Source organism: Acanthochromis polyacanthus, chromosome 12 (genome assembly GCF_021347895.1).
Source record: "Acanthochromis polyacanthus isolate Apoly-LR-REF ecotype Palm Island chromosome 12, KAUST_Apoly_ChrSc, whole genome shotgun sequence".
NCBI lineage: Eukaryota > Metazoa > Chordata > Actinopteri > Pomacentridae > Acanthochromis > Acanthochromis polyacanthus.
The window spans coordinates 17732943-17754127 of record NC_067124.1 but is presented as its reverse complement, the minus strand read 5'-3'; the positions used below and the strand labels follow the sequence as shown (position 1 = coordinate 17754127).

Below are 21185 nucleotides of genomic sequence, written 5' to 3'. Positions count from 1 at the left end.
TGAGCTGTTGTTTGGAGTGATTTCTATAACTTGATTCACTAAGGTCACACCACAGAATATGCTAAGAAGAATTTTATTGTTTGTTCTTAAGATTATGAGTTATTTTGTTTAACTCTTTATGTGCACTTGGGCTATGTATGCCTGGCTTGTCCCACATCCTTTTTATGGTTTATTTGTTTTGTGTAGGGGAAAGGTACCAAAGGGAAAGGGTGGAATGGGGTTATTTTTTATTTATTTCATCATAATGTATTTAATTGTTCTATTTGCACAATAATGTTGTATTCCCTTTGTTAAAACAATCAAAAGAAGTTTAAAAAAAAAGTTTGTGAAGTTCCCAAACTGAAACTGAATTTAAAATCTGATGGAAACAATATTTATCAAACACTTTATATTTTATATAGTTATTCGCTATGTAATTGTAGCATAAACACTGAACCGTTGTGGACACGGTCAGTTCTTTATGGAGTTTGGTTTATTTCCGGATGGGGGCGCTGTGATGCTGCCGAGGAGCCGCTGAGCAGCGGGAGTCCAGGGGAGGAGCAGTAACCGGACACCGACCGTCGGAGAGGCTGAGGCCGGTCAGAGCGCAGCGGAGCCCGTCGGCAGCAGACAGCAGCGGGGCGGAGAGCAGAGTCACACCGAGGAGCAGCAGTCGAGCAGCGCAGCGTGAGGCGGAGGCTCCGGTCCTCCCTGCCGGACTTTACCGGCCTTTAAGCCGCTTTCAGCGCCTCCTCCCGCCGCTGCGTTACCGGAGTTAAAGTGCTGAAGTAGCGGAGCTACGAGACATGAAGAAGAACAGCTCCGGGAAACGGGTGAGTGTTGACGGAGCCCACAGCAGCACCAGAGGCTCCGAACAGTCGCTTTAAAACCGTTAAAACCGTTACATCGGAGCGCGAGGAACAAAAGTAATCCTTTTGTTCTTTGAGCTTTTATTCTGAAGGAGAGCAGAGCCGCTGATTAAAGCTGAACTTCGGTTTTCACAATAAGAGCCTCATTAATGATTTAAAAAGTAATAAAAACAGATTATGGTGAGTTTATGGACTGCAGGAATCCATAGTTATAGAAGGAGGACACAAGCAACACACAGCAAGTTTCACTCTACAGCTGTTTAATGGACTTGGATCAAAAATATCTGACACAGACACCCAAACGCACCACAGAATGACCTCACACTAACTCTTTAAAACAAGGCCCTGAATGCACCACAGAGCAAAAGGAAATATCTGATCATCTATTCATTAATTACAGGGCATGGCTCAAGAAAATGTTTAAGCTGAATAGATGCTAAGCTTGTCAGATACTAAAATAGTCATACGCTAAGCTAACCAGATGTTAAGCTAAACATGCTAAGCAAGTCAGACCCTAAGTTTGTCAATAGCAAAGTGTACTAAGCTAGTCAGATATTAACATAGTCGCACCTTAAGCTAGTTGCATGCTAAACAAACCAGACTATTAGTTAGATGCTGAGCTAATTACATACTAAGCAGGTTTGATGTTAGGCTAAAGATATGTTAAGCTACTCAGATGCTAAGTAAGTCACACACTAAACAGTTCAGATGTTAAGCAATACAGATGTGAAGTACAGATGCCAAGCTGTGCAGGTGCTACGTTAGTCAAATAATTAACAAGACAGATGCTAACAGATTGAGCTCTGAAAGCTAACTGATGGAGGCTAGAAGCTTCTCTGTGACTGTGAGGCGTTTAGTGAACATCTGGAAACTGACAGTTTCTGTTACCTGTTTCAGGGTCCAGCGGACTCGGCACAGCAGAATGCTCCGCCGGACAAAGTAGGCTGGATCAGGAAGTTCTGCGGGAAGGGCATCTTTAGAGAGATCTGGAAGAACCGATTTGTGGTTCTACGAGGAGACCAGCTGTTCATCTGTGAGAAGGAGGTGAGTCGGGGGGGCGGGGCCAACAGGTACTGACATCCACCTCGCCGTCAGCTGACTGATGCTGTCCCCTCCTTAGGAGCTTCAGTTCTCACCATGGCAACCAGGTGTCAGAGGTTGTCAAGGAGACGGACAGCTGAGGGTGACATCACATGTGAGGTCATGACATCATTAACCTTGTTAGTTACTAAAATAGATTTAAAGTGACTGAACGTCACTGACAGCATCTAAAATAAGAATCAGTATTCAGTGATCACTTCAGGTTACTGATCAGTAATCAATACTCTAACAGAACGCCTCAGTTGTATTTTGAATTCAAACATGATTTAGTTCCAGGTTCTGATAATTATTTCCTTCACCACATCCTTGAACTAAAGAAAGAAGTACTGTGAGTACTGTACGTAGTGTCTGACTTGTTCCTCTGGGTTCTGCAGTTTTGGTTCATTCTGCAAACAAAGTTTCTCCACTTTCTACAGTCGACGTTGTGCAGGAGTCGAGTTTCAGTCTGAGCTGCAAACACACAGAGAGCTCTGGTTTCACTGCCGCAGCACAGAGCGGAACGTCCTCATAGAACCTTTAATACATGCAGAATATCTTCACAGAACCTTTAATACATGCAGAATATCTTCACAGAACCTTTAATACAAACAGAATATCTTCAGAGAACCTTTAATACATGCAGAACGTCCTCATAGAACCATTAATACATACAGATCATCTTCATAGAACGTTTAATACATATAGAACATCCTCACAGAACCTTTAAAACATACTGAACATCCTCATAGAACCTTTTATCACACTGAGAATGTCCTCTTAGAACCTGTATTATGCAGAAAATGTCCTCATAGAACCTTTATCATGCTGAAAACGTTATTGTAGAACTTTTTTCACACCGAGAGTGTCTTCTTAGAACCTTTACCACAGAGAACGTGCACATAGAACCTTTATCATACTTAGAATGTCCTCATAGAACCTTTATTGAACATAAAACTTTCTTGTAGAACCTTTATCTCATAAAGAATGTCCCTGTATAACCACCATTATAACACACAGAAAGTTCTTGTAGAACCTTTATCACACACAGAACATTCTTGTAGAAGCTTTTTCTCTCAAAAAAAGTTCTCAGGTTAGTGATTCAGCGTCTGTCAGCTGACTCTCTGTGGTGCATTCAGGGTAAGAGTTTCGGTTCTGTGTTTAATTTAGGAAGCACAAAACTACTGTAGAACTACTGGTTTCTTTGGTTCCTTTTTCTGATTAGTCTTCTTCGGTGGTCACATGACCATTCAGAGCTTCCTAAAAACTGTCTCACGACCAAATTAGGATGTCTGAGTTGCTGCTGTTTGAGGTTTGGTTCACGAGAAGTCCCACCGTCAGCAGCGACATCCGGATTGACTGGAATAGAAACTGAGAGTGGAACCACACAAACCACACACATACACTAATAAACACACACAGAAACACACACTGACCATGTTTTCAATTTGACAGTCACTTGTCTTTCTTTCGTCTCTTCAGCAGCTTCGTCTATCGTTGATTCCTTTTTTTAAAGTTATTTTTTTTGGCCTTTTTGCCTCTATTGTATAGGACAGTGGAGAGAGACAGGAAACTTGGGTAGAAGAGTGGGGGAATGACATGCAGTAAATGGCCATGGGCTGAGTTCGAACCCATGATCGCTGCATCAGGGACTATTGCTCCTGTTATGTCATTCATTTCTGATCAATAAATGTGATTAGTGATAATAGATCTGCTGACTGTCTCAGGTCCACTTTGTCTCTGTTTTTCTCAGTAATTTTCACTGAATGACATGAGCTGAAATTCTCCAGATGTGTCTGAAATGATCAGTCAGTCAGATCAATTGTTTAGTTGATCAGTTTAATAATTGATTATAAATCCCAACTTGCAGAAATGAGCCATTTTATTTCACTTTTATATCTTTAAATTTGTTTGTTGGATTAAAACATTTTATAGGTCAAACATTTGATTGATCAGACAGATCATCAGCAGATTAGTCAATACTACATCATTATTGATTAACCTGCTCTGTGAAGTCTCAGATGTGGTTTCGGGTGCAAAGGTCAGTGAACGCATCATTTCCTCACAGGTGAAGATAAGGTCACTAACAGCAGGTGAGCCCATACTGAGGGATGATGGGAAATGTAGTTCAGTTTCAGCGGCTTTCCATCTTCATCAGATGTTATCTGAAACTGTTCCTGTCTATTTTCTATTTGTAATATATTATGTTTTATTAGGTTTTCTGTCACTGCTGGGCTGCAGCGAATGATTATTGTCATTACGGAGTCATCAACAGATTATTTTCCAGATTCATCAACTAATGGATTAAAGACAAACATCTGTTATAATTTCTGACAAAACAAAGTGACATTTATAAACTTATCCCGTCCTTAAGTCACAGCAAATATTTAAGTTTTTCATTTAAACCTCTGAACTCTGAGCAGTTCCGGTTTGTTTTTGGCTCCTGTCACATATTTCAAAGACAACATTGAGACGAACATCCATCCATACGTTCTCGATACACCGCTTTATCCTCATTAGGGTCGCGGGGAGTGCTGGAGTCTATCCCAGCTGACTCGGGTGAAGGCAGGGGACACCCTGGACAGGTCGCCAGTCTGTCGCAGGGTTACATATACAGACAAACAATCACACTCACATTCACACCTACTGGCAATTTAGAGTCATCAATTAACCTCAGCATATTTTTGGACTGTGGGAGGAAGCCGGAGTACCCGGAGAAAACCCACGTATGCACAGGGAGAACATGCAAACTCCATGCAGAAAGATCCCAGGCCCAGGCCGGGATTTGAATCGAGGATCTTCTTTCTGCAAGGAGAAAGTGCTAACTGTACAGCCTGAGACAGATTGTTGGAAAATACATTCAGCACAGTGAAGTAAAAATAACAATAAAATGATCATATACTTTATAAAACACTATTTGTTAAGTCATTACAATAATTTAATTAATTTATCGAATCAATCAAAATATCAGTAAATCAACTAATTAATACAGAAACACTGACATAAGGACAGATTTGTGTCCATATATAGATATCATGTTTAACATGCACGCACGCACGCACGCACACTGTGGATTATTGTGAACAGATGGAGGTTAAAATGTTCAGAAACAGAGACTGTTTTCCATCAGACAGTCGTGCTCTGATTGGCTGCTCGGTCTGTCATTTAATTCACATGGACCCGGCACTGCTGTCTGATTGGCAGCGTCATTAATACAGAGTTTGACTCGATAACAAACACTGATGGATGTGACAGTCAGAGGTCAGTCATTACATAACTGTGAAGCTGAGGGATGAATACTAATTATTGATTGAATGAGTGATGATGCAGGACGTGATGTTCCTCAGGGCTCAGACCAGTTCAGGTTCAGTTCAAACACTGACAGACTCAGTACCAATAAAGTGGAGAACCTGTGGAGCTGTTTAATCTGCTCAGAAACCCTCCAACAAAGGGCCAAAAACTCACCAATTAGCTGAGTCATTCCAGAATTAAAGCACATTTGGGCTTCAAATTTTTTTGAAAAATAAACCTTGTCTTTTACAGTTTTCTGCTACATATTTATCAATAACAGGTAATAAACTATCAAAGGCATGATTGGCTCAGCTTACACATTAATGGTACCATTTTTATCCCATGTTGTATTTGTTGTTCACTAACCCTACTACTAATCCATGCTAATGTTAGCTTTTTTCTTGGAAGTAGAAGTCAGCTATTTAGCTCGCTGTTGCTGCTGACCAAGAGGACAAACCTACTTACAGAAAAAAGTAAAGAAGAAGTAAGAAGAATTTGTGTTATCCTTATAAGGGAGAGTGAGACATTCAATCAAAGCTGACAATGTTATGAAAATATAAAAATGTAGCAGAGAGGACATAGCTTTGCTCTACCCATTCTTTTAGAAAACTGTTGGATGATGTTAATTCCAGTGTATCATGTGATTCACTGTTTTCTTCTTCTTCTACCAGCTAAAAAGGTTATGCTAACAGGGTTGTTTGGGACACACGTTCCATGCATAATAATTATTGTTTAAAATATTTTGTTGATTTAAAAAAATCCCACAATTACAAAAGACATCAATAAAATACCAAAAAAGGAGGTTTAGGTTACATTTTAACAGTTTTATTTGAGATTCAATTCATCAATTCAATTCAAGGGGGTGGGATAAGAGAAAAATTGCATTTTAGGGGGAACTCCAGACTTATTTGGTATTTTAAAAACATTTTCAAACATTCTTGTCTTCCATTTTTTTTAGATTTGATCTCAGGACAAGTAAGTTTACACAACAGCTCCATGTTTTAGTATTTTGTACATGGATGATTTGCAATTTGATGGATTAGACGTAAAATGTCCTCCAATTCTGGAACAACCCAGCTGCTCTACACCTGTGGTACACCTGTGCACCAATATACAGGAACTTAAAATAAACTGTCCTGAACTGTGTGTCCAAATCTGAAGTAAAACTGCCGAAAAACAACCAGAGACGGTCAGCTGCTGCAGTCACACTCAGAGTCCTCACAAACACACGAACACACCAGTGCCAACAGGTGTGTGTGTGTGTGTGTGTGTGTGTGTGTGTGTGTGTGTGTGTGTGTGTGTGTGTGTGTGTGTGTGTGTGTGTGTGTGTGTGTGTGTGTGTGCACACGCGCTCAGGTGCTGGCTATACTTGTGGGACCAAATGTCCCCACAACTGTAGGAAAACTTGTGGGGACCTCATTTTGGTCCCCACAAGTTTAAACAGTGTTTTCTTGGCCATGTTGTTGTTACTGAAAAAAGTAAAAGTGCAAAAACGTTTCTTTAGGGTTAGCCATTGTTTTGGTCTGGGTTAAGGTTAGGGTTAGGGTAAGGGTTAGGGTTTAGATATGAATGGGAGTCAATGGTAGGTCTCCACAATGATAGAAAAACACAGTTGTGTGTGTGTGTGTGTGTGTGTGTGTGTGTGTGTGTGTGTGTGTGTGTGTGTGTGTGTGTGTGTGTGTGGTGGGTGTGGCCTCCCACCCAGGAAGGCTCAGTTTAAGTCTGGTTAATAATGGATGCTGTTTCCATGGAGACCAACGGGCCAAAACTTGCAGGAGACATGCTAACGGGCTAATAGCTGTCTGCAAACTGTGTCTGTAATCTGTCTGTCTGTCTTTTCTACCTGTCTGTCTGTAAACTGTCTCTCTGTAAACTGTCTGTCTGTGTGTAAACTGTCTGTCTGTAGGTGGAAACATGAGTGCTGACCAGTATAAAGAGTTGAGAGTAAACACAGAGCAGATCACTGATAGATGATCAGTGCTGCTCTGACACCTGACAGCAGAACCACCTGTACACACCTGGAACCAACCTTGTTAAAAACTAAACTAAAACTGTTCCAAGCTGTTAAGAACTGTCCAAAACTTCAAAAAATGTCTAACACCATCCAAATATGATCAAAAAGTTTTTAAACCCCTGAAAAACTGTCCAAAATCAAACTAAGCTGTCTCTCAGCATCTAGAACTGTCAGAAACTGTCAAAACCTTCCAAGAAATGGTCCAAAACTGTTCAAACCTACATTAAACCATCCAACAATGTTTAAACTATCAAACTATCCAAAAACTATAGAAAACCATAAAACAAAACTACATAACAAATATTTATTGTTATTCTTTATAATATTCTAATTATAATATTCTAATAGTATTGTTCCATAGGTTTTCATAATCTGATGTTTTATTCATGTGTTTCTCAGACGTCTCTGGACAGCAGAGCTGCTAATAGATTATCAATAATTGATCAGGAAAACAGACACAAGCTAAAAAAAAAAGACCAAGTCACTGAACAGAAACTCTACACTTCCAGTTTATTCTCTGAAAGCCTCATGGGAAATGAAGTTCCCGCTCAGAGACAAAGACAGTAACAGAGAAAACACATGAGCTGGTGTAGACCGCGATATACCGAACATTACATCAGCACGGGGATCAATATTGATCACTGATCACACTGACATCCACACCGGTTGAGTTCATCCAGAACTCAGCTGGTGTGGGCGGGGCCTGAATCCTTCATCTTCACAGCATCACGTGACATCAAAACAAAAACTGAGAGGAAATATATTTGAGGATGAAGTGGTTCTCTATGCTCCACCCCCTAAACCAGGACACTAACTCACCTGAGCGTTACCTGACTGTTACCTGTATATTACCTGTGATAATTACCTGTATATTACCTGTGATAGTTACCTGTATATTACCTGTTATAATTACTGGTATATTACCTGTCTACAGGTGAAGGAACTGGGTCGGGCTGACGAGGTGTTGGACCTGTCGGACTACGAGCGCTGCGAGGAGATCAGAAAGAACAAGAGTCGCAGCAAAAAGAACCACAGCAAGTTCAGACTGCAGCGCTGCAGCTCGCCAGGGAACACGGTACACCTGAACACACACCTGAACATACACCTAAACACACCTGTACATACACCTGAACACACCTGTACATACTTTGAACATACCTGTACATACACCTGAACATACTTTTATACAATCGTGACCAAAATTTTACATCCGCTTGTAAAGACCATTTCTGAATTTAATGGAATCATTGAAACATGAATCTTTTTCAAAAATAATAATTTAGTTTTTTTCTTAGATTTATTAAAGATCTTGATAAATATGACTTAATCTGCTGGCTCATAAATATACATACACAAATGCTACTACTGGGCTAATCGTCCTTAGCCATTTTCACCTCAGTTCACTTCTTCTGGTTTCTGTCCACAAGCTTCTGGTCTATCTTTGACTCCTCTGGAGAGAATTGGTGCAGTTCAGCTAAATCTGTTGTCTTTCTGACTCAAACTTGTTTCTCCATCAGTCCACAGGTTCTTGATGGGTTTAATCAGGACTTTGGGAAAACCTGTCTAAAACTCATCATTTTAGCCTGATTTAACCATTTCTTTATGTCACTTTGTGGCTCCAAGTGACTTTATGACTCGTTCTAGTCAATGATTTGCTCTGAGCTCCGTAGACTTTCCCACTGTGGTGTTTGTGTCCGAGTCTAATGAGTGGATCAAATGGATTCTATTTAAATTGGCTCAGAGGAGTCAGCAGCTGTAGTCGATTGCAGTGACTCACAAAAGTTAAGAGGTCATGAAACTAAGAAAAATATATTTAATCAACTTTCTACATCACTAAAAGAACAACATCAAGAAGGAGAGAGAGAACTCATATGTCTTCTGTGTCAGTTAAAATGACAAAAATCAGGAATAAAAACATTTGATTATTTACTTTGTAAACAAAAAACCTTAATATCCACTATGTTTCCTTAAATACTAAAACACTGGAACTAAAGTAGTCTCCTCATACTGTAGAGCCATGCTGCATTTATTTTACTGATCCAGTCTGATTTTCCTCTCACTCTCTCTGGTTGTCTCTTCTCTGCACTGCTCTGATTTTTTTTAAGATAAAATGTCTTGTAAAATCCATCAACAGGTTTTGAAGTTCTCTGGTTTCAACTGATTTAAGATCCATGTGTGGATTTTACATTAAAGTCAGAAAATCAGAAACATGTTTTCCACATCAAAGCTACGTTCGTGGCTCACACTGCGGATCTGGGTCAACTGGATGAGGGTCTGGTTCTGGTTCTGGTTCAGATCAGCTGTAATGTTACAAACATAGAGGATCAACAATAATGAGGAGTTCCAGACAGAGAAGTTCAGATTCATGCGACTGTCACCTGACTGAATCAGTGTGGTATCTTGTCCACCTGCAGCTCAGTTCTGCTGGTTCTGGTTCTGCTCATGTGCAGCTCAGTGAGATAGAAGCAGGTTGTGTTTTTGCTGTGACTCAGCAGCTGACTGAACACAGCTGCACATTCTGCTGCGACACTTCCCTCGACAGCAGTGCAACAGATGGACACGAACACCCAGAATGCACTGGGGGTGTCAGGTGTCCTGCAGTTTCTGCTACACAGATTCCTGTACTTGTGAGGACCACGAACACCAGAACAGCCTGTCTGCTAACAATCCCACAATTCCACACTGCACAACTCTGCAGCTGATTCTGATCAGTGTGTTTTGTTTTTTCAGTGTGCGGTTGTTCCTGTTGCCAGCTTTAAAACAACCTGAGGTTCTGAACAGGTTCTTACGCTGACAGCCGACTAGAACACGTCAGAACAACGACAGACTCTCAGCAGAAAGTTTGGACTCTGATGTTTAATGTGTGTGATGTTACACGGAGTAAAACTGTGTGTGCGTGTTCTGTGTCTGTTGGGGTTGCAGGTTCCAAACCTGGTCTTCCTGGCTGTCAGTCCAGAGGATAAAGAGTCGTGGATCTCCGTCCTCAACGCTGCCCTCACCAGAGCCAAGAACCGCATTCTGGATGAGGTGGGTCTTTTCTGTTCTTGAGAATCAAGTTCTAAAGAGACACAAACACAAAATGAAACACTAGCAGCCGTTGTTTTCAGTCTAAAGCAGTGACTGTACATACAGTGTATGTACAGTCCATTTTTGACTGTTAGCAGACCGTTTTTGACTCTTGGTTTGTTTTTTCAACAGTTCCTTAGAAGCCCAGTTTAGAGGTTTTGGAACTTTTTGTCAAGTTTCATATTTTTTGGATGTTGACAATTTTCATCGTTTTTTGCTGCATTGTTGGAACTTTTTCATCACTTTAGTACAACTTGTGCAGTCTTAGGTTCTGTTCAGAGTTTGATTGTTTGGTGAGCTGATGTTTTCAGATGTTTTTGTAGAGTTTCAGATTGGTTTTGTTTCACAGTTTTGCAGCTGAATCTGCTGTTAGCAGCTCCTGTTGTTCTGTTAAAGCAGTTTCTGATGCTGCTGGATGGTTTTTGGCTGTTTTTGGAGAGTTTTACTTTCTTTTAGATAGACAGATTTTGCAGTTTGGTTGCGTTTTGGTTCTTTGTTGTTACTCTTCCTTCAGTTTAATTTGGTGCAGTTTTAAACAGGTTGTTTAGTGTTTGGTTTGTGAAAAGATATTTTAGGTAGACATTATTTTTTTAAAACAGGGCCACCTTTGCTTGCTGTCAGATTTGGTTAAGAGCTGAATTATTTGGAGGTGTCTGCAGGTCTGACTTTCGAAGCAGCTTCCTGTGTTTGTGTTCGTCCTCGCTGACAGCAGCAGGATGTGTGTCAGAGCTGCTTTCCACCCATCAATACTCCAGTCAATGCTCTCATCGATAATACTCTGACTCTGTCGCACACTGTGTTCCAGGTTTCACTACTACCACAGTCATGTTGTATTGATGTTGTGGTGTTTTCTATCCAGGGAATCGCAGTGTGCGACTCTCACAGCTACAAACTGATGTTCAGGGTCAGTTTAAAGTGTTAAAATGTTGGTTCTGCTGAGTTCCTCTTGTTATCACAACTAACAGAAACTCCTCTCAGATGATGGACTCAGAGTTTTAATTTATCTAACTTACAAGAAGAACACACTCAGAGACAAAGACTGCAGGTGTTTATTCACCTGAAATATTAAACAGTTCCTTCATGGTATCTGCATCCTGATTTGCTCTTAAAGACAGCAACTCCTGATAATGAATATCTGCCAGGAGTATTTTAAATGATTCAAATCTGAACTTAGAAACAACTTTAACCAGAACAAGTTAAGTGTTAGTGGAGTTTAGTACAGCTCAGGAGTTCCTCAGGGTTCCACCCTGGGTCTTCTGAAGATCTGTGATGTTAAAGTCATCCCTGAGAGGAATAAATCCTGTCTCAGTTCAGTGTAAACAAAAGTTGATGTATTAAAATGTAGAAATAAAATAAAGATATTAAATTATTTATTTTGATTTATTTATGCATTTCTTCACACATTTCTTAACATTCCAGTCATGTTTTGTTCATAACCTGATGAAACAACCAATCAGGACATCCATCCATCCATTCTCTATACACTGCTTTATCCTCATTAGGGTCGCGGGGGTGCTGGAGCTTATCCCAGCTGACTCGGGCGAAGGCAGGGGACACCCTGGACAGGTCGCCAGTTTGGCGCAGGGCTACATATACAGACACACAATCACACTCACATTCACACCTACGGGCAATTTAGAATAGCCAATTAACCTCAGCATATTTTTTGGACTGTGGCAGGAAGTCAGAGTACCCAGAGAAAACCCATGCATGCACAGGGAGAACATGCAAACTCCATACAGAAAGATCCCAGGCCCTTTCGACTGTTAAATTAATCTCCGACTATTCTGATAATCAATTAGTTTGAGTTCACAATGTTGTACTAAACCTTCTGATGTTGTGTTTCAGGTGACGGTTGAAGACTCTCAGCTGTCTCATCTGACTCGAGATCGAGTGAAGATTCCTCACAACCGCCGACTGCCGACCAGAGGTCACCTGCTGGCTGTGGTCAGTATCATCTATCACAAAAGCAACGCAAAGTTATAACAGATGCTCACACATTCACAACAATGTGATTAGTGGGGGGGTTTATGAGTAAATTATGGCCAAGCAGAAGGATAATTGATTGTTTCTGCTGAATAAAAAATATCCAATAAATGTTATTTGAAAATAAACTGGACTTATATTGTATTAAATAACTTCTTTACAGCTGACAAATTCAAATTGTAGCTTATCACACATTCAAATTAGCAAGAAATTTCAGCTCAAGTGCCACACCCATGTTAATGAATCTGCTGTTGAAGACAGCGTGACTCGATCAAAAGCTTCAGTTACCAGATCATCAGCATTCAGGAGTGTTCAGGATGTTTGTACTCATAGTTGCAGTTACAAGTGTCAAAAGCTGCTGAAAATTAAAGTATAAACAATTTTCTGAACCAACAGTTGCTACAGCCCTATCAATCAATCAATGTGGATTTTGTAAACATTATTCTACATATTGATATAGCTCATTTTAACCATGGACACACAAGTTTCTCCAGAAGAGCAGCTAGCTAACATTAGTGTCTTGGCTATTATAACGTATAGTATATATGTGGAACACAAATCATCTTGCTTATATGAGTCTTTGTCATGGTACCCATTGCTAGCTAAACTCCAAAAATGCTGTCTGCTTACCAACATGAACTGTAGTCTGAGTGACGCCTCCTCTGGTCTCTACAGTATTAAACAGTAAGATGTTCCACCTGGTGGAACAACCAGGTACTACAGCTAATCTGCAGTACATTTACTGACATGCACAACCTTCTTCTTCTGCCTTAATGGTTATTATATTTTTTGTCTGTTAAAATATTAACAACAATTGATGAATTAGTGGTTATCATTACCAAACCTAGTCTCAGGTATATGAGTGGTTGACCTGCCTCCTCTCTACCTTCAGGCCTCCACTTCATCCTCAGACGGGATGCTGACTCTGGACCTGATCCAAGAGGAGGACGCTGTGTCTCCCCAAGGTGCCAATGGCTTCAGGGTTGACGTCGATAAAACCCGCCTCACGCCAGACTGTCCGAGGTCCAAAACAGATGGCACCCTCTCAGCTCGGACTGCTGAGGCTTCTGGGAAGTCTCAGAGCCTTCCCCGTGAGGTGGTGGTGGTGTGGGAACAGACGGGCCCAGCTCAAACCCCTCAGGCAGGGAAACGCCTCACAACAGCGGAGAAGAACCGCTGCGCCTCCATGGACGAGATCCTGACGCACTCAGAGACTAAAGCTGTCAAGAACAAAGCAGTGTCTCATTCGTCAGCCTCATCGACGACCGGAACGGCAGCACCCATCAACCAGCTGCAGGACCTCATCGGTCAAAAGCTGGAGAAGACAGAGCAGCTGCTGATGGAGGTCCGGACAGGTGGCGAGGGGGAGCTGGGGAAGGTGAAGGGCGGGACTGATGGAGCGCGAGCCGAAGCTGAGAGACTCCTGAAGGAGGCAGCGGCGGCCTGGAACCAGGCCCGCGAGGTTCTGGAGGAGGTAAAGGAGTTGAGGGTGCTATACCAACAGCTGGACTCCACCTCCGCCGTCAGTCCCACCAACAGCAACAAACTGAGCCCCGACCGCAAGAGCCTGATGTAAACAGGACCAGTTCAGACTGGTTGGCACTGGGTCAGCCCAGTAGGGACTGGTTCAAACTGGTAGGACCTGGTTCAGACAGGTAGGAACCAGTTCAGACAGGTAGGAACTAGGTCAGATGGATCCAGTCCAGGTATACGCACAAAGCTGAAGGCTGCAGATGAAAAATTTTAAATTATTTTGATATATTCTCCTCATAAACATCTGGACCATAAAGTCTCCAATCAACTGAATGATGGTTGTTGATGAAGCGTTTTAATATTTGAAGGAAACTTTCTGTTGTCAAAGTGCATGAAAATGTGCCAAGAGGAGAGTTAAGGGTCCACAGCTTTGGATCCTTCACGTTCTGCTATGATGTGATTTATGCAGCTGAATGGTACGAATGCAGGATATGGTGAAGCTGTGAAGCTCAGTGGTGAAGGCCTCCTCTGGACTCATGGTTCTTTAACTGATCGCCTTTATTGATCTGCAGGATCTTTAAGGAGAACTTTTATTTTAAGTCACAGATGTTCATCTGTGTGGAATAACAGAACAAAGAAGTAATGACTGGAGCAGCAGTAGACATATAAATTTACTCATCTTTTCTGGAGCTTTCAATACTGTCTCATTGCCTTCTTCAAGAAAATGTGACCTGCTCAGGGGTCATCAACGGTTTTGAGGACTTTTGGTTCCTTTCTTTACATCTGCCAGGAGGTTCTGCTGTCATAAGGTGTAGGTATGATACCTGGTTTTAAACCAGTTAGTGTTACTGGTTTTGGTCTAGTTTTCTGTTTTAGAACTTCACATCAAAAACCAGTCCCACCTTTACAGAACACCTGTTGTTACCAAACAGAAACTCTGTTCCTAAGGGACTGCAGAAACCGTCTGATGTGATTGAAAGCTCTGGAAAAAGCTGGTGAGCTTTTCCCTTTTCCATAAAAAAATTAAAAACATGTAGATTTATTATGATCGTAGATGAAGGAGTTTATAGTGAAATGAAGTGTCTTCCCTGAATGTCGTCCCAGTTTCTTTGGATTTTGGGTCCATTTGAGTTTGTATCCAACAGCAGGTCATCTGTTAGAGCTCAGGCTGAAACTAATCAATATTTCCAGTCACTTAATCTGTTGATTGTTGTCTATATGAATCGATCAGCTGTTTAGTTAAAAACTTGGATGTTCAGTTTACTGTCATAGAAAAGGAAAGAAACCAGAAAATGTTCAAATTGAATCCCAGAATTTAGACTGTTTCTACAATTAGAATTACTTGATTATCAAAATAATGGAGAATTGATTTATCAGTTGGCAGCTGATCGATTTGTTGTTCAGCTTTAATATTCAAATAATTCATTCATCCCTCAAGAGGCAAAGTTTTCAGACAATTACTCTGTTACTCAGATTAAAGTTAGAAGGAGAAAAGTACATAGAATAAAGGTACGTTCTGTCAGACAGTCCGTTTTTTGGGGTGTGTTTACATGAACAGGTACTGCTTCCTTTTTGGTTTGTCCCATTTTAGGTTGGTACAACATTGTGGACCTTTAAGAAGTCTAAACGTCAGACTTCTTTCTGAATGTTTTCAGGGATCACCAGCCTTCAGTCTCAGCTGTAGATGTTTGTAAAGATGTGAAGGTTCTGTTCACTTTTAATTTAACCCAACAATCCTCAGTAAACCTGACACACCTGCAGACAAATTGACTGTTTGTCTGTGCAGGTATCAGGACCTGCTGTGCTAACAAAGCTACCAAACAAAAACTGTGTAAAACTAAACAATAAAAACTTAATTTTAAATTATAATATTAGAATGAAAACCAGTAAAGAAAAAGAAGGCTAACAAGCAAGCTAGCTGTCCCTGCAACAACAGCAACAATATGCTAACTGAGCTAACAAACAAATTTTGTTGACTTGGTTCAAATTCAGTGTGGATGTTTTGTTTAAACATCCACACTAAATTTGAATCTAGTCACCAAACTTCTGTAGTTGCTAAGCTAATATTGAAAGAGCTAGAATTAATTGGCTAATGGTGGTGGCTACAGGATAATAGTTTACCATCCTTGCTACAGTAAACTAAGAATACCGCTAGCTCGCTGTTACCAACTTTTTCCATCCTTTGGACTGAAAGTGGGACAAAATATTAAACAAAATGTTCAAACAGTAGCTAAGTGATACGTTCTAAGCTAAATTTAGCTCAGTATATGTACAAACTCACAGTTTGCACGATCGTTTGAAATTTTTTTAGTCATTCTCAACATCATGAACTCTTTGTAGTATTTAGAGAGCTCACATTAGCTGGCTAATGCTAGCTAGCTAACATTAATTTAGCATTAGCAAGTACTAGCCAGCTGGGTTTCATAAATGAGTGAAGATGAAGGTGACGTAATGCTAAACTAACATCTTTTGACCAACTTCCTGTGCATGAAACTAAAGATTTTAAAAATATGTCAGTTACTGCAATGCTATGAAGAAAAGTTAGCTAACAGATTAGCTCAGGTTCAGCAGCTAAGAAGAGACGAATGGTTGTTTGCAGGGAAACGTCAGAAGAGGAAACCATGATTTGGACTAAAACGTGTTTCAAAATGTTACAGTCTGAATCAAATAATATTAATAATCAAAACAAACTGACTACATTGTTTGTTTATGTTAACATGAAATAAAAGGTAAAAGCCACATGACTTGTTTTCATGGGTTCAAATGGTCTATAAATGATTTGACAGAGACTCAGATCTTTTAGCAGATAAATTAGTAACAGTCAATGTCATAAGCACAGTATAAAACAAAAGATACTTTCATTACATTTGGAAATGATAAAGTCATAAAATATTATTTGATTAATGCAGTTTTCAGATTTCAAAAACCAACATTTTGACATTAGAAGTAATTTTCTTCTATCAGGTCCTGATCCTGTTCAGACAAACGCCTGAATGTTTTTTACTATTTCTTTGTTTTGGTTCATCACGACTGTAATGTTCATGAGTTTGCTAAATGACTGTCGTATTAAAACGACATGTATGGAAGCACCTTTGCAGGTACAAACAATCATTCAGAGTTTTATTTTTTCAAGCTACATTTTGTACTGATGAAGCTGTTGGAGAAGTGACAAGATGATAAAAGTCACAACATGTTGAACTTTCATCTGTTTCAGTGGATTCACCTGCACAGGTTTACCAGAGGCTCAACCAGAAGGTACGAATGTGAACTTAAAGAAAACAGAACCAACATTGTATCACTGGAAAATGTGGATTTAGTCAGTGATGGTGGTTCTCTGATGTTTCACCTGTTTAATGGATTTCAATGGTACTGTTTGTTCTGTTGCTGGAGCTTGAAGCCCAGAGGGGATGATGGGAGATGTAGTCCAGTAGTGAAGCAGGTTCTGGTGCTGTGATCAGTTCATGTGCTAAAATAAAAGCTGCAAATTGAACCTGGATCTGTGTCATTATAAAATGCTAATGAGGAAACTGCAGTCACTACACTGCAAAAACTCAAAATCTTAAGTCTGTTTGTCTTATTTTTAGTCAAAATGTCTCATCTCACTTGGTTTAAGATAAATTCACTTAACAAGTGACATTTCAGCAAGATGGAGGAACTTGTTTTAAAATAATGCATCTTAAATGTCTTGTTAAGTCAAACAATCTTGAAATTTTCTTGTTTTAACCCTTGTGTCATCCTGCAGGTCAAATTGACCCATTTTAAAGTTTAAAAATGTGGGGAAAATATATATATATTTTCGCAGTGAAAACTTCCACATTTTCAAAAATTTTTGAACATTTTTTGGTGGAAAAAAAGAAATGTTAATAAAATGTTTCCTTAAGAACATTCAGAATTTCGCTGGATTTTGGTTGATTTTTTTTCTGAATGTTCTTAAAGAAAATATTAGAAATTTTACTGATGTATCTGTAATCACTTTAGATATTTTTAGGATTTTTTTGAAAGATTTTTATTCTTTTTTTTTTTTTTTTTTTACAATTTTCATTTTTTATGCTTTAAATTTTTATTTCTTGCTAAATTTGGGGATTTTTAAAAAGAAACTTTTAAGGAAAACTTAAGGAATTTTCTTCCTGAAGATTTTGCAAATTTTTATAAATTTGGGGAATTTTTTGCTGAATTTTTAAATATTTTTCCAGACAAGGAAACAATATTTTTCAGTGCAGTAAATGAGGACAACAGGAGGGTTAAGACTAGGGATGTGCGCGACGAGTCGTTTAATCGTTTAACCGCCTACTCATTTATTAAACGTTTAGTATTTTACTAGTCGGTTAAACGCTGCATTAAGCATCATGCACCTTGTTCTTCGTGCGTCTGCCTCGGCTCCTTTGTAAACAGGCTGAGCGGCCAGGGAGAGAATTGCTCCTCCTCCCCTCCCCTCACATGCACACGTAGCGGGGGGCAGGGATACACAGTCTGGGGAAGAAAGTTTGGAAAGGTAATGTGGAAGGTTGATGCTAGATGTACGGACCCGTACCCGTAGCATCTGTACTAGAGGTACGGACCGTTAAGGTCACTGAAGAGCTGGCGCCGGTTATTGCTGCACATTACAGGCAGTTTACATGAATGACGTTGACGGCGAACATTGTATAATTTAACCAAAAATACACCGTCTCCTCTCACACTTTAGACAATGTAGTTTTTACGCTTTTAGACGCCCTGTCTAAATTGTTTGAAGTCCAGTTCCTATTAATTAGTTTACCGCGTTCAGTGGTGGAAGCGGCTGACGAACTCCATTGCAAATGTTCCCATTTAATTTCGAACGCTAATTTACAAGATAAAATTAAGGATGTCGAATATGAAACAAACACTCGTGAATGGTGAGGAGCAGCTCTTTAATTCGGCATGAATTAAAAAAAAACCCCACAAACTCGATTTACTGTGATATTGTGAGATTTGTTTGTGGTGATGTAAATTAGCCATTCAACAGAGTCCGCTAACATTAAAGTGACTGTGACAGTGTCTGTGTTGACAGACGCAGAAAATACGTCAGGGTTTTGTTTAGGTTGTTAATATGTAATAGTCTGTCGCTACTTTTGAAGGTAAAAAAATACTTGCAGTTTGCTGGCTGTTAGTTCCGCCACGTGAATAAAAAGTTTTGTTATTTTTAATAGTAGTGCTGATTTCAACCCCCAAATCGCTGTCTGTGAAAAAGTCAGATAATGATGTTGGACTTTTCCACAGACAACGATGACCCCAGCACACTGATTGTAAAATATTTCTTGTAACTTTATTGGAACTTGATATGGAATGAATGGACTTTAATACACTGTTAATACACAAAGATGACTGACATGACAGGCTCCGCACGCAGATTCACCTCGAATCACGGAAGCGCCTTCATCAGCGTAGCCGGCTCATTAACTTTCATGTCCGTCGGATTACCAGCCAATCACGAAGCGCGTTCATCAGCCGGCTCATTAATATTTATGTAGGCTCATTAATATTTATGAGAAGGGAAAGTGCCGTATCCGTAGGCCACAGGCTAGGGGTACGGGTCCGTATCTGTAGACACTACCAATGTGGAAAGATGGCGACGCTCCCGCGTAAGAAAATCAGCACCCTTTGGCAGTATTTTGACGCAGCAGATGACAACAAGGTCGCCTGTCGGCTGTGTAAGCAGAAACCAGTGTTGCCAACTTAGCGACTTTCTCGCTAAATCTAGCGACTTTCCAAAGCGTCCTAGCGACTTTTTTTGTCAAAAGCGACTAGCGACTTTTTCTGCCGTTTTGGAGACTGACAGGAAAACTTGGATCATTCTGCAGTTACTGTCCTCAACGAGCAGCAGCTGCTGCTGTGAGCTTCTCCCCATCCTGAAGCCCAGGCTGTCAGTCAAGTAATCCCGCAGCAGTCCCAGACATCACTCCGCGGTCAGACGGCAGATGAATCGCGCATGCGCAAAGTCACAGATCCCATCAAGACTTACGGAGCGGAATATAAATGAAAATGTTTCTTCACTGTCATTATGTGGCTTTATAGACTAGTCGCATTTTTTTTTGAGACTAGTCGGTTAGGAAAATAGTCGAAATTCCCATCCCTAGTTAAGACACCGAAGCTTGACAATCCTGGTAAAATGCAGCTTAAAATAAGTTTTCCCAGCTAATTTTAAAATCTCAATATTCTAAATATATCTTATTTCAAGAAATCTTACCAAGCCATTTTTCACTTGTTCTATTGGTAGATTTTTTTCCCACTTTTTCAAGGTAAAAGTTCTTTGAAATGTTTTTTTCTTGTTTTGAGAGGTGCATTTTTTCAGTGTAATTAGACCTCACAGACAAGGAATGTTCCAAAACAGGTGTAAAGCAGCTCAAAAGGGTCTAAACCGGGGGTGGGCAAACTTTTTGGCTCAGGGGCCACATTGACTTTTGAAATGCGACAGACGAACCAGACCAGCATCAGATGGTTGGAGATCGTGCAAACTAATATGAATCACATGATAAAGACAATACTGACAAAGAATACTCACATTCAGTTTCAGTGGGAACAGTGTTGTTAGTCACCCTTTTTTGCCAGTGCATCAAAGTCTGGTGTCAGTTTGGTTGTCGCAATTGTCAGGATGGATCTGAGGTGTTCATCAGTTAACTGGGATCTGTGGTGTGCTTTGTTGATGTTCATCACGCTAAACGTCTGCTCACACACGTAGGTAGATCTGAACAACACCAGCATCCTCTGTGACATCTTCCCAATGTTTGGAAACTTGGCTTCACTTAGTGAAGCTAAAAGTCATTCAGTTTAAGGGAGCTGAACTTCTCCTATAAGACCGAGTCACTTTGAAGATGGATCAGTTCCAACTTCAACTCCTGAGGTGCTGTTTCTGGGTCTTGTGTCAAGGGACATGATACCAGCTGAAGTGTCTTGTCAATTTTTTCAAAATCAGAGAACCAACGGCAGAATTCTCCGTGTAGTATTTCTAGTGATTCCTTGTATTTCATCACATGTCCACTGGCCTCTGTCAGCGTCGCCAGTACAGGGAAATGAGTGAAGGATTTTTTTGACATTTGTCTTGAGAATAAAGTCAGTTTGGCTTTGAAGGGTGTCACATTTGTGTACATTTCGTGTACAAATTGATCTTTCCCTTGCAGCTTCACCTTCAGCTCATTCATGTGACTCAGTATGTCCACGGCAAAAACAAAATCACAGCCAATCTCTGTGAAAAAAACTCCCCTTCAGAGAAAGACTTGCTAGCCTTTCCAATTTTGAATGCTAGCAAATAACTTGCCTTCGTGCTTTATTCTTGAATCGTAGTTTGCAGAAAAAAAAACGTATTTTACTGAGTCTGTAAACTGGCTGCCAGCCTATGAGCCGTAGCTGTCCGTTCTTGCGCTGACTGGTTGTTAGCGTAGTTAGCATGCTACGTGGAAAAGTGCCGGTTGATA

General features: G+C 40.3%; 1 protein-coding gene across 1 annotated transcript; it reads left to right on the top strand.

Moving 5' to 3' along the window:
• The first annotated feature begins 537 nt into the window (after positions 1–537).
• Positions 538–17245, top strand: plekho1b (pleckstrin homology domain containing, family O member 1b). The gene is made up of 6 exons (XM_022208409.2): positions 538–812; positions 1746–1892; positions 8165–8305; positions 10153–10257; positions 12145–12243; positions 13175–17245. The coding sequence occupies exons 1-6, from the start codon at positions 786–788 to the stop codon at positions 13856–13858; spliced, it is 1203 nt and encodes a 400-aa protein (XP_022064101.2). The 5' UTR covers positions 538–785; the 3' UTR covers positions 13859–17245.
• The last annotated feature ends 3940 nt before the right edge of the window (positions 17246–21185 follow it).

Coding starts and splice junctions, on each gene's coding strand:
- plekho1b (XM_022208409.2), top strand. CDS start 786: ATGAAGAAGAACAGCTCCGGGAAACGG. Junction 813..1,745: donor AGAACAGCTCCGGGAAACGG/GTGAGTGTTGAC, acceptor TACCTGTTTCAG/GGTCCAGCGGACTCGGCACA. Junction 12,244..13,174: donor GAGGTCACCTGCTGGCTGTG/GTCAGTATCATC, acceptor CTCTACCTTCAG/GCCTCCACTTCATCCTCAGA.